The 14,066-nt window shown below is 44.6% G+C and overlaps 1 protein-coding gene across 4 annotated transcripts in view; it reads right to left on the minus strand.

Annotated features, from left to right (window-relative positions):
• dmtf1 (cyclin D binding myb-like transcription factor 1) overlaps positions 1–14,066 on the minus strand; it is a 106,176-nt gene that overhangs the window by 30,456 nt on the left and 61,654 nt on the right. For all 4 annotated transcript variants that reach the window (XM_063072654.1, XM_063072655.1, XM_063072652.1 and 1 more), the window contains exons 6-9: positions 13,673–13,749; positions 9,563–9,720; positions 9,445–9,477; positions 2,623–2,732 (exon numbers count right to left, since the gene is read on the minus strand). In XM_063072654.1, coding sequence (XP_062928724.1) covers positions 2,623–2,732; positions 9,445–9,477; positions 9,563–9,720; positions 13,673–13,749 — 378 coding nt within the window. The remainder of the gene's footprint in view (positions 1–2,622; positions 2,733–9,444; positions 9,478–9,562; positions 9,721–13,672; positions 13,750–14,066) is intronic.

Below are 14,066 nucleotides of genomic sequence, written 5' to 3' on the forward strand. Positions count from 1 at the left end.
TTTCCTCACCTTTTTGATTCCCCTCTGCATCCTCTGTGTGTTTTCCTCCAGATTTCAGCTGGGATGTCCGCTGCTCTGTTCGCTAAACCGGCCGGCATGAGCGCAATCAGCTGGTCCCTGGAATAAACAATGCGACCATACTGCTGCCTCGCTAATGAGACGTGTCCGAATGTAACTAATTCCAGCACTAAAAAAACAAGTAAAACTCTCTCCACCAGCATGTTAGAGAAGGTGCAGCTTCAACGTGTTACCGTGAGAAAAAAATACAACAAATAACCCAAGTTAAAAAGTTTAAAAAGTAAGAAACTAAACGGAGCAACTGTAACCGGCTGCATGCACGACCGGCACATGCGCATATAGGGTCGTGCACAGCAGGTCACCCTTGGGCAAGGTGCAGCACCTGCCTAGCCACACCCCTCCCGATCAGGGTCACGTGAAGCCACAGGAGCAGGTGGTGGATGGTCATATGAGCAGCTGGTGCATATCACGAGTCCTGGTTATGCGACCACTAACGCCAGGTAGACATTCTCTGAAGAGTATTGATAATGGCTGGGGTCACTTATCTTGTAAAGACACTGCCCAGAAGAAGGCAATGGCAAACCACTTCAGTAGAAAAATTTGCCAAGAGCAATTGTGGCTGTGGAAAGACCAGGATCGCTCATGCCATATGACTCTGCAAATAACGATGATGATGAAGCCCAAAATGTCCAGGCTCAGTTTGCAGGCTGTTATGAGGAGAGAACAGTGGGGTAAATGTCAGTGAGGATTTACCATGGAAATGACAAAAGTGTGATGTCTGGTTTGACAGATAGTAACTCTCAGCTCCATGGTATTGTGCAGGTGTTGTGTGTTTTTGGCTCTGTCTATCAGCTTGTCGACAAGGTGCCTTTGGAAGCAGAAAGTATACCAGGAGGCTGTGATCTTTCAACACCGATCATTGGTAACCACGCACGAAACAGTGAAGGAAATCAGCATTTAATTTTCCATTAGAGCAGAATTATGCCATTCAGCCCGTCGAGTCTGCTCCCCCATGGATGATTTATTATTCCTCTCAACCACATTTTTCTGCTTTTGCCCGTAACCTTAGATGCCCTGATTAATCAAGAACATATCAACCTCTGCTTTAAATATACCCTATGACATGGTCTGCACAGCCATCTATGACAATGAATTCCACCCATTCACTATCCTCTGACTAAAGAAATTTTTCTTCATCTCTGTTCTAAGTGGACGCTCCTCAATTCTGAGGATGTGCCCTCTGGTCCTAGACTCTCACCCTCCACTATAGGAAACATCCCCTCCATAACCACTCTATCCAGACCTTTCAATATTCACAAAAAAAAGCTGGTGAACGCAGCAGGCCAGGCAGAATCTATAGGAAGAGGTACAGTTGACGTTTCAGGCAGAGACCCTTTACCAGCATTTTTTTGTGTGTGTTGCTTGAATTTCCAGCATCTGCAGATTTCCTCGTGTTTGCCTTTCAATATTCGACAGGTTTTGATGAGATTCCGCCCCCCCCCCCATTCTTCTAAGCTCCAGTGAGTACAGGCCCAAGAGCCATCAATCACTCTTCAACATTAAACCTTTCATTCCTGGGATTATTCTCGTGAACTTCATCTGGACCCTCTGCAAAGCCAGCACATCTTTTCTTATTTTCTTAAACTACTCACAATACTCCGGGTGCTGCCTGACCAATGCCTTATAAAGCCTCAGCATTACAACCTTGGTTTTATATTCTAGTCCTTTCAAAATGAATGCGAACATTGCATTTGTCATTCAACCATACACATGAATACAGCCAAATGAAACAGTGTTCCAAGGGGCAACTGTCACACAACAGTATGCAGCACATATAATTTTGATAGCAGACAAACATACAGTTACAAAAAAATATATAGCCCAAGTCCCTGACTGTTCTGGCCTGTATATGCATGGATGTTGTCCCAGAGCAATGTTTCTGTAAGAACAAGCCTGCAGCAGTTTCTCATCTCACTGCATGTTTCTGTAAGAACAAGCCCGCAGCAGTTCCTCATCTCACTGCATGTTTCTGTAAGAACAAGCCTGCAGCAATTCCTCATATCACTGCATCTGTGGAGGGAAGTAGCTAGTCTATGTTTCAGGTTGAGACCCTTCATCTAGTCTAGGTGAAGGATCTTGACCTGTAATGTCGACTGTCCATTTCTCTCCATAGATGCTGCTTGACCTGCTGAGTTTCTCCAGCATTTTGTTTGTGCTGCTTCGGATTTCCAGTACCTGTAGACTCTCTCGTGTTTATGATGTGAAATTTGTTGTTTTGGAGCAGCAGTACTTTGCAAGACATTAAAAAAAAATCCGTAAATTACAAAAAATAAAAAGAGAAAATAAAAGAATGGTGAGGTAATGTTGGTGGACCATTCAGAAATCTGATGATGGAGAGGATGGTAAGGGACATGTATTGTCCTCATGTATGCTTTAAGCTTTTAAAAAGAGGGTGTGGGGTTAGGTGCCTGAAGAAAACAGAAATCTTTCTGGCCATGTTCAGTAGAATTTAAATTGACATAAAATATACTGCAGACTGGTAATGCAAAAGCAAAGACAAGAACCTTATGCTTTAGTAAAGTTGCACTTGCAAAGTAACTTTACCAGTGTTACATGTGTCTTTCATTAATCTGCACCGGTCTTTCACAGAGGAAGCACTCCTTCCCAGAGCCGCCCCAATCGTTGCCCAGTCATTCCCATGCCTGGATCGCAACCTAAATGTACGGCAAAGAGCATTCTCAATATATATACATTCTCGATATATATTTGTTTGACAGATTACATTACATAACTATAAAACCCTTTAACAAATTGATTATTGACATTTCAGTACCATCTTGTGAGAACTATAATACAAAAGAGGATGTGATTTAGTGAGATTGACTATTAATATTTTAAACCGCAAGTGTTTTAAACACTTTAAACTTTTCAATTCAGTGTGAAGAATCTAGGTGTTGAGTTGAAATTAAATTATATAATTAGTGCTCTTTGTGTGTAAAGAGTACACCAATTTGTTGAGCGATAGGGAGAATGGATTCTCCCCAGGTAACAAAAACATGGATATTGTCAAGGACCTCTCCTATCTACTGAGTACATTCATCCAATAAACATAAGCATATCCTAAAATAAAAGGCACTTCAGCTCAAAATGTTGTGCCGAACCAATTAAATTAGCAATAATTGTCCAACTCAATTAATCCCTTCTGCCTACACAATGTCCATTTCCTCATTTTTCTGCTCAGTAAAGACCCAATATGTGTGGACTCCAGACATCCTGGCATCACAAACATCTTCACTCAGAGGATGGTGCGAGTGTAGAACGAGAGAGTGCCTGCAGAAATGGTGAACGTGGGTTCGATTTTAACACTTAAAGAGAAGTGTGGGTAAGTACAAGCATGGCAGGGGCATGAACAGCCATGGTCCGGATACAGATAGATGGGACTAGCCAGGTCTGGGTCAGCACAGACTAGATGGGCTGAAGAGCCTGTTTCTGTGCTGCAGAGCTCTATAACTTTGACCGGTTGCCGATCTGGACATTGGAAATTTTGAGAGGAGGGGCCTTCAATCAGGTCCACTGCCTGAGTACAAAGGCAGCAGTGGATCACTACAGTGAAAAAGAGCTTTGACCAGCAGCCAATCTGCATTTGGGATTGATGGGCAAGAGCAAACTAAAGGAAGGCAGGGGCCAGCGCAGCAGCCGTTGTCTGAGTGGACAGAGAGTGGTGATCTTGAGGCTTTAGCTCTTCGAGGTTTCAGCAAAGAGAAGCTTCAGAGAAAGCAAACGGAAAGAAAAATTTGAGTTTTTTTTACTTCCTTTCTTTATGTCTGGCCAGCTAGGACAGTAGAGATCGTTAACACAAAATAATCTGCAGATGCTGGGGTCAAAGCAACACTCACAACAGGCTGGAGGAACTCAGCAGGTCGGACGAAGGGTTCCGGCCCGAAATGTCGACCGATCTTTTCCACGGATGCTGCCTGACCTGCTGAGTTCCTCCAGCCTGTTGTGAGGACAGTAGAGATGCCAGACACGATAGTGGAATACTCCTCTTGCGGGACGTGGGAAGGCAGGGAGACCTCCAGTGTCCCAGACGACTACACCTGCAAGAAGTGCATCCAGCTGCAGCTTCTAACAATCTGCGTTAAGGAATTGGAGCTGGAACTGGACAAACTCTGAGTAATTTGGGAGGCTGAGGGGGTGATAGGTAGGACATACAGAGAGGTCGTTACACCCAAGGTGCAGGACACAGGTGACTGGGTGACTGTCAGAAAGGGAAAGAGCATAAGGAGCCAGTGCAGAGTACCCCTGTGACCATCCCCTCAACGACAGATATACCATTTTGGATACTGTTGGTGGGGGGGGGGGTGCGCAGACAGCAGATGATCTAACAGAGGAATGTCACAGTGGTCAGGTCTCTGGCACTGAATCTGGCTCTGTAACTCAGAAGGGAAGTGGCGGGGAGAAGAGGCACTCTGGGGTGATAGGAGACTCATTAGTTAGGGGAACTGACAGGAGGTTCTGTGGGTGAGAACGAGATTCCCTGATGGTATGTTGCCTCCTGGGTGCCAGAGTTTGGGATATCTCGGACTGAGTCCTTGGCATTCTTAACTAAGAGGGTGAACAGCCAGAAGTTGTGATCCATGTAGGTACCAATGACATGGGTAGTATGAGTGACGAGGTTCTGCATAGGGAGTTCAGGGAGTTAGGAGCTAAGTTAAAGGGCAGGACCTCCAGAGTTGTGATCTCATGATTGCTACACATGCCACGTGCTAGTGAGGCTAGAACTAGGAAGGTTATACAGTTTAATATGTGGCTAAGAGGGAAGGCACACGATTTTTGAATCATTGGGATCTCTTCCAGGGAAGGTGGGACCTGTACAGAAGGGACAAATTGCACCTGAACCTGGAGAGAAGGTTTATTAATGCTGCACGGTGGGGTTTAAACTAGAGTTGCAGGGGGATGGGAACCAGAGTGCCAGAACAGATAATGGAGAGGTTGTGAAGGCAGATGTTGGTAAGACCTCAGACAAAGTTAGGAATCAAAAGTTTGAGCATGGTGCAACTAGTGTCCTGAGCTGCATATATTTTAATACAAGTGTCTTTGTAGGAAAGGTGGATAATAGTGCTGAAGGTGAGGTAGCTGGTTTATAAATAGAGGCAATGTATAGTGTGGACAGACTGTTGATAGGGCAAAATTGCAGTCAACAGGTTGAGTTGCAATGTAAAATGCGGACAAAATTGAAAAGGATTAATATAGGACTGAAGGGGTTGTATTTGAATGCGCACAGTATATGGAATAAGTTGCATAGTAGCATAGTTGCAAATTGGCAGGTATGATGTAGGCATCACTGAATCATGGCCAAAAGAAGATCATAGCTGTGAGTTTAATGTCCAAGGATACACATTGTATTGAAAGAACAGACAGGAAAGCAGAGGAGGCAGCGTGGCTCTGTTGGTAAAAAATAAAATCAAATCATTTGAAAAAGGTGACAAAGGGTCGGAAGGTGTTGAATCACTGTGGACAGAGCTATAGATCTACAAGAGTAAAAAGACCCTGATGGGAGATATCTACAGATCCCCAAACAGTAGTAAGGATGTGGTCTACAAATTATAATGGGAGATAGAAGCAAGGATGTAATCTTGAGACTTTATAAAGCACTGGTGAGGTCTCACGTGGAGTATTGTGAGATTTGGGCCCCTTATCATAGAAAGGATCTGCTAAAACTGGACAGGGTTCAAAAGAGATTCACAAAAATGATTCCAGGATTGAAAGGCTTGTGATATGAAGGATGTTTGATGGCTCTGGGCCTATATTCACTAAAATTCAGAAGAGTGAGAGGTGACCTCATTGAAACCTATCAAAATGTGAAAGGCCTTGATAGAGTGGATGTGGACAGGATGTTTCCAATAGTGGGAGAGTCTAAGATCATCGGACACAGTCTCAGAATAGAGGGGTGTCTTTTTAGAACAGAGATGGGGAGGAATGTCTTTAGCCAGAGAGTGGTGAATTTGCGTAATTCTTTGGGGAAGCCGAGTCTTTAAGTATATTTAAGGCAGAGATTGATAGATTCTAGATCAGTCAGGACATGAAGGGATACGGGGACAAGGCAGGAGACTGGGGCTGAGAGAAAAATCGGATCAGCCATGATGAAATGGCGGAGCAGACTCATAGTGCCACATGGCCTAATTCTGTTCTGACGAAAGGTTCCGGCCCGAAGTGTCGACTCATCGTTTCCACGGATGCTGCCCGACCTGCTGAGTTCCTCCAGCATGTTGTGAGTGTTGCTAATTCTGTTCCTATATCTCAGGGCCTTATAACTCTACACAGTGGGACAGGAAAACCATCAGAGCAGTTGGTGCAGACAAGGTCCCAGGAAAAGCAATGTGACAGTGACCAGACCATCTAATCTTGGGCTACATAAGGCACGAATGCTGGCCACAACCCATAACCTGACAGTGTGGTACAGGGCTCCAGCACTCCCAGATGCAGAACAGTACAGCACAGGAACAGCACAGCACAGGAACAGCCCCTTCAGCCCATAATGTTATGCTAACACAATTAAACTAGTATTTTACCACTTAACTAAACGAATCCCTTCTGCCGACACAATGTCCATATCCTTCATTCTCTGCATGCCCATGTGCCTCTCTGGAAACCTCTTAAACACCTGTATCGTATCTGCCTCCACCACCACTCCAGGCGACGACGACATGCCCTTTCCCCCCCTCTCAACATAAATGCATGCACCTTCTGTTAGATGTTTGGAACTGGGAAAAAGATACTGGCTGTCCGTCTATGCCTCCCTATCTTATAAACCCCTCTCAGGCCTCTGCTCAGCCTCCGATGCTGCGGGAAAACATCTCAAGTTTGTCCAACAAATGTTCTCAACACCTGAAAGTGTATCAACAAAGAGCCTACAAATTTAAATAGAGGAAATGATATTAGCTAACAAATTATTTCAGCTGACCGGATAGATTTAGAAGCAGTGAAATCACAAGGAGCAACTCTGCAAAGGGCTCACAGCGGGGTGCCTTTCGTCACAAGTGATTGTGGTGCCTATACGAACAACAACTGGTTCCTTTGTGTGACAGGTGTATAGGCAGACCTGTTTTATTAAAAAAACCTTGGGCTGGCCTTGCAAGTATGGTGAATCCACAGGGAGCAAATCAGAAATAACAAGGGCTGAGTGGACCCCCTTAGAGTTCCACTTTCAAGGTGCGGGTGGACAGATTTAATAGGAACTTGAAGCACTTCTTTTTTTCCACCCAGAGGATGGTCACTACGTGGAATGAACTGCAGAGGAGGTGGTTGAGGCAGGTACATTAACTACTTTTAAAAGTAATTTACAGGTACATGGCTCAGAGTGATTTTGGTCAAATGCCGATGGGATTAGTTCATCATAAACACAAGAAATTCTGCAGATGTTGAAAATCCAGAGCAACGCACACAAGATGCTGGAGGAACTCAGCAGGTCAGGCAGCATCTATGGAGGGGGAATGAACAGTCGAAGTTTCGGGCCAAGAATCTTCATCGGGACTGGGAAGGAAGGGGGCAGAAACTAGGTATAGAATTAAACACAAGAGATTCTGCAGAAGCTGGAATTTGACAGCATCGCACACAAAATGCTGGAGGAACTCAACAGGTCAGGCAGCGTCTATGGAGAGGAATGAACAGTCGAAGTTTCGGGCTGAGACCCTCAACAGACTGGGATGGATGGGAAGAAACCAGGGATTAACTTGGTTAGAAATATTGGTCAGCCTCAACCAGTTGGGCCGAAAGGCCCATTTCCAAGTTGAACCACTTTAACTGTAGATTAAAAAGAACCAATACTTAATCACACAATCAGAAATATCAGTCTATTGACCTATGACCTGTTCTAATGCCACTGACTTTTATTTTCATCTCGCGCAGGCATCAACTACAGGGAAATAAATGCTGGCCCCGTCAGATTCAGCAAAATAAAAAAAGATCTTAAGGATAATTCACTGAAAATAAGACATTAAAGTCAAAGTTAAAAATTTCCAATAAACTGCTGGCAGTTGTTTTGATTTCTGTATGCATAGGTCTTGAAAATTTATTGCGCAATACCACAATTCTATGCACTGGATTGAATTATATTAAAAGCTCTTTTTTGCAGGTTGTTAATGTCACCACACTATTTCTGAGCTTACACTAACACACAGAGACACCGTCATCATCACTGTCATGCCAAAGGTATTCAACACATGTTTTGGCACCTCTCTCTTTGGCCTCATACAACCTATAACTTCAGGAAAACCTCAACGTAATGACCTATCTGAGCAGTGTGAAACCCATGATATGGCACTGATTTATTACAGATAGAACAGCATAGTGTGGGTCCTTTCTCACTGGCATTTAGGAGAACGCGTGGGGATCTCGTCAAAACCTACTGAATGTTGAAAGGACTAGATAGGGTGGCTGTGGAGAGGATGTTTCCTATGGTGGGGGTATCCAGAACTAGAGGGCACAGTGTCAAAATTGAGGGGCAACCCTTTGGAACGCAGGCAAGGAGGATTTTTTTAGCCAGAGAGTGGTATATCTGTGGAATGCTCTGCCACAGACTGCGGTGGAGGTCAAGTCTGTGCGTGTATTTAAGGCGGAAGTTGATTGTTTCCTGATCGGTCAGGAATTGAAAGGATATGGCAAGAAGACAGGTGTCTGCGGCTAAATGGGAACTGGGATCAGCCATGATGGACTAGCAGAGTGGACTCGATGGGCTGAGTGGCCTAATTCTGCTCCTGTGTCTTCTGGTCTAATGTTGTGCCGACACTCTAACCTGCTCCAAGATCAATCCAACTCTTCCCTCCTACATAACCCTATCATCTACGTGCCTATCTAAGAGTCTATTAAATGTCCCTAATGTATTTTCCTCTGGTATTTTCCACCACATAGACCTGAGACTTCTACACGTAATTTTAAAAAGCCTCAGGCCTGTGTGGGGATGGAAAATTGGGGTTTCCATCAGTGTGTGGTTGTCTAAGAGTTAAGCAGGCCACTCTAATTTGGGCATGTCTGGTCTGATCAATGTTCTGAACTACTAGCCCAGGTACCCTACTCCAGTGGAAGTCAGTTACCGACCGAGTGCTGCCGGGGGTGGGGTGGGGAGGGGATAGAAATTATCTCATGCTCATGTCTGATTGTACATTAACAGCAAGTTGAAGTTTAATTGTCATTTACTCACACATGAACAGCCATGAATACAGCCAAATGAAACAGGAAATGAATCTGGGTCCAAGGTGCAAATCACAGTACAAACAGTCACACACAGCACATACAGAACACATAAACACGATAGCAGTAAAAAGTCACAAAAAAAGTAACAAAGTTACAGATGGAGAAGATGAAAGATGTATTTGAAATGAAAAATGTTAAATGACTTAGAATAATAAAAGATAACAAAATACATACTCTTTGAGCTTTTCAATTTCTTGTGGCGTGTACCTGAAAAGAAGAATTCAACATAAGCAATTTAATCATGTAAGATTATTTTCAGATTTTTAAAATGTTATGAGAATACATTTCCTACTTTCCCACGTGATTTCTGTTGTCATACATTCGGAGCACCCTTCTGTAAACTGCGAACAATGGCCGGTTAAGACCCCTTGCAATCGTTCGGTAGAAATCTTTTCTTTCATCTTTAGACATTTCAAATATGACTTCTGTAGCATCGCTTAGACCATGAATCTATGGAAAGGCACAGAAAATAGGAACAGTGTTTTAGGATATTAAAGATTACAGATTAGCTTTATTTGTCACATGTACATTGGCACTTGCGTTAGTGACCAACACAGTCCGAGGATGTGCTGGGGGCAGCCTGCGAGTATCGTCATGCTTCTGGTGCCAACATGGCAGCATAGTCTATGACTTACTAACCCTAACCCGTACATCCTTGGGGCGTCAGAGGAAAGCGGAATGCACGGAAGAAACCCCTGTGATCATGGGAAAAACGTACAAACTTTTTACAGACAGTGGCGGGAACTGAATCCCGATCACTGGTGCTGTAAAGTGTTATGTTAACCACCACACTACCACACCACCTTTAACACTGCATTGCTCAAAAGCAGTGATCTTCATGTGTCAGACATCAGCAACCTTTCTGTGCAGGGCCAATCGTGTATTCACTGTGTGGTTCTAACATTGGAAGGATGTTCAAGGGGAGCAGTGGGGTGAAGAGGTACAGGAAACTACTAGATACTACGATGTTCAGGAATTTGGAAGAGAAGAGTTTTGAGATGCAGGACCAATGAAGCCAATGTGTTTAAGCTTTAAACTGGAAGCCTCAAGGCAGTGAACTCCTATCAGGGTACTGTTGGTGAAGAGGATGAGGAGGGGGGGAGAGGGGGAAGGGGGGAGAGGGGAGGGGGAGAGGGGAGGGGGAAGGGGGAGGGGGGAAGGAGGAGGGGGGAAGGAGGAGGGGGGAAGGAGGAGGGGGGAAGGAGGAGGGGGGAAGGAGGAGGGGGGAAGGAGGAGGGGGGAGGGGGGGAAGGGAGAGGGGGAGAGAGGGGGGAGAGAGGGGGGAGGGGGAGAGAGGGGAGAGAGGGGAGAGAGTGGAGGGGGAGAGAGGGGAGGGGGAGAGAGAGGAGGGGGAGAGAGAGGAGGGGGAGGAGAGAGGGGAGGGGGAGAGAGAGGGAAAGAAAGAGAGAGAGAGGGGGGAGGACACAGACATGGGCAGTAGCATGGATTAGATGAGGTTTACTGAGGGAAGAATACAGGCGTCCAAAAAGAAGATTTGCAAACCCACACACAAAACACTGGAGGAACTCAGCAGACCAGGAAGCATTTATGGAACAGCCAACGTTTCGGGCTAAGGCCCTTCTTTAGGACTGAGAAGGAAGGGGAAAGATGCTAGAATAAAAAGGTGGGGGGAGGGAAAAGAAGCTAGCTGGAAGGTGATAGGTGAAGCCAGGTGAGCAGGAAAGGTCAAGGACTGGAGAAGAAAGAATCTGCTAAGAGAGGAGAGTGCACCATAGGAGAAAGAGGAGGAGGAGGGAACCCAGGAGGAAGGAATAAGCTGAGAAGTAGTAAAAGGTCAGAGTGGGGAACAGAGGGGGAGGGGGGAAGGCAGGAATTTGTTACTGGAAGGAGAAATTGATATTCATGCCATCAAGTTGGAGGCTACCCAGACGGAATACAAGGTGTTGCTCCTCCATCCTGAGGGTGGCCTCATCTTGGCCCAAGAGGAGGCCAGAGACCGGCATGTCGGTACGGAAATGGGAATTAAAATGTCTGGCCACCGCGAAGTCCTGCTTGTGACGGACGGTGCAAAAGTGCTCAAGGAAGCAGTGTCACCAATGAAGGGTCGACCATGTTGGTCCGCCATCTTTTTCTTCAGTCATTCTGTTCTCTGTTCTTAGCTACTAGAGTTTTGAAGTTCTACGTTTTCAATTCTCTTTGTTCCATTAGTGCCTAATAAAACAATTGTGAAGCCATGAGTTTTATGCCTCCTTCCTGACTTCTGAAAGAACCTTCGATTAAAATTATTGGAATCCCACAGGCACGAAGGGTGTTTCAGCAGCCAGTAAGGGCAGGGAAAAGTTGTGACAGAGCTGGACTAAGTGGTGGAGAAAATGCTCAGGAGCTAATGTGAGAGTCAAATGAGGGTCTGAAGCTGCAATCAGCTTGTTTCAAAAGAAGATGACGACTGGGGATGAAGATGGTGAGAGAGGCCAAGCAACTTAACGAAGACAGTGAAGATCAATGAAATCACTCATGGTGCTTGGCTCTTCAGCGCAGAGGAAGGGAAGAAGCAGTGAGGAGTAGCTCAGTGAGGGGACTGGAGGAGAATGAGGAGGAAATAGAGAGAAAAGTCCAGTGAGAACCTACATAGCGAAGACCAGACAGTCTGTAAAGATGATGGCTTAATGGTCCTTTTAGAGGATAGCTCTGGATTTAATCCTAAAGGGCTTTAACTCCTGGGATATTTTCCAGAAGGACCTGTTATCGTGCTGTATCTCTAAATGAAAAAAATAATAAAATGATAAAATACATAAAATAATGGACATTCAGGTGCGGTTGGACCAATTGGACTGAAAAGAATGAAATTTATTATTAATGACCCAACTCGTGAAATCTGTTGTTTTACAGTGCAATATTAAAAAATGATTATAATTACAATAAAATATAGAAATAAAAATATTGCAAAAAGAATGCAATATAGTAAGGTAATAATTCATGGACCATTCAGAAGTCTCAGGACAAAGCAGTTGAGTGGAGAGGGAATATTATGAAAGGATTTGACAGAGTGGACATTGAGAGAAAGTCTCCTCTGGTGGGGAGAACTTCTTAGCAGAACCAGGGGCTCAGAAATTCAATAGGAAATTCAGAAGGATTTTCTTCACTGAGAGTGCAGTGGGAATATGGAACTTGCTGCCAGAGAGAGTTGTTGAGGCGAATAATGTAGATTTTATTTATCTTGAGATAAAGCACTGTAACGGACTCTTCATGCCTGTGCAGTCCAAATGTACTTATGTGGCCAATTAACCTACCAAACTGCACATCTTTGGAACGTGGGACCCTGAGGAAAACCACACAGTCACAGGGAGAACGTACAAGCTCCTTATGGACAGAGGCAGGAATTTAACCTGGGACTCTTACGCTGTAAGTGTTACACTAACTACTGTGCTGTTGTATCACTCCATCCTATGACACCTGGCATTCCCAGGCTGTCTCCCATTCGAGTACTAACCAGGCTTAGTGAACATGCTCAGTTTCTAAGACCAGACAAATGGGGTGTTTTCAGGGTAGTGTGCCTGTAGACTACGTACAGTATGTATTTTAGAGAAGGTTGGACCAGATATGATGGGGATGGAAAAGATGGCAGATGCTGCAATCGAAAGCAAAATTAACCCCCTGGAGAAACTCAGCAGATGAAGCGGCATCTGTGCAGCAGAGGATCTGTCGGCAGCATCAAGGTGAAGGGAAATGCAACAGAGAACCGTGCCAGTGATTTAACCCAGGAATGAGGGGAGGAGACTCAAGGGGACTATGAACTGCGACATGGACTCTGGGTCAGATAGTTCACTTCCCTGCTGCACATCCTACATAATATTCATCGGGTTTACTTAAAAATCGAGGTTCTTGATTAGTAGGGGTGTCAAAAGTTACAGGGAGAAGGTTGGTGAAAGGTATAGAGAGGGATAATAAAGCAGCCATGATGGAATGGCAGAGCAGACTAGATGGGCTGAATAGTGTAATTCTGCCCCTACGTCTTATGGTCTTATAAACTTCTATAAAATATGAAACCCATGGTCTTAGTTGGCAACCTTAGCTAAGACAACAACTGAGCAGTATCTGTTGGGGGGGGGGGGGTAGAAACAGTGAAAACAGACGGAATTGTTGACATTTGGTGTTGAAACCTTGCAGCTGGACTGAAGATCTGTACTCATGTGTCTCTCATGCCCTCTCCTCCCACAAGATGCTGCCTGACCCAAGAGATTGGTTGTAACACCAGAATCCAGCACCTGCAGTCTCTTGTGTGTGTGTGTCCATCACCTTAACCATCTCACCTGTAGGTAGTACCTGTAGGCCTCCATACCTTAACCATCTCACCTGTAGGTAGTACCTGTAGGCCTTTATCACCTTAACCATCTCAGCTATAGGTAGTACCTGTAGGCCTCCATCACCTTAAATAGCTCACCTGTAGGTAGTTTTCAATATTGCTCATTAAGACGTCTATCTCTTCCTTTGACCACATTCCCTGCTTCCACTTGTGACCTGGATTAAAAAAAAAGTATATTTTCAAAGATATTTAAATGACGAATCATTGAGAGCAGTTATTTAACAGGTTAGAGCTTCAAGTTCACAATACTTCATTTCCACGGAGAGAACAACAGAGATAAATTGGTTTATTATCAATACATACACCGAAAAACTTTGTTTTGCACGCCATCCATACAGATCAGATCATTACATAGTGCATTGAGGTAGAACACAGTAAAACAATAACAGAATGTAGAATAAAGTGCAACAGCTACAGAGAGAGTGCAGTGCAGGTAGACAATAAAGTGCAAGATTATAACGAGGGAGATTGT

This window comes from Mobula hypostoma, chromosome 20, assembly GCF_963921235.1.
Source record: "Mobula hypostoma chromosome 20, sMobHyp1.1, whole genome shotgun sequence".
NCBI lineage: Eukaryota > Metazoa > Chordata > Chondrichthyes > Myliobatiformes > Myliobatidae > Mobula > Mobula hypostoma.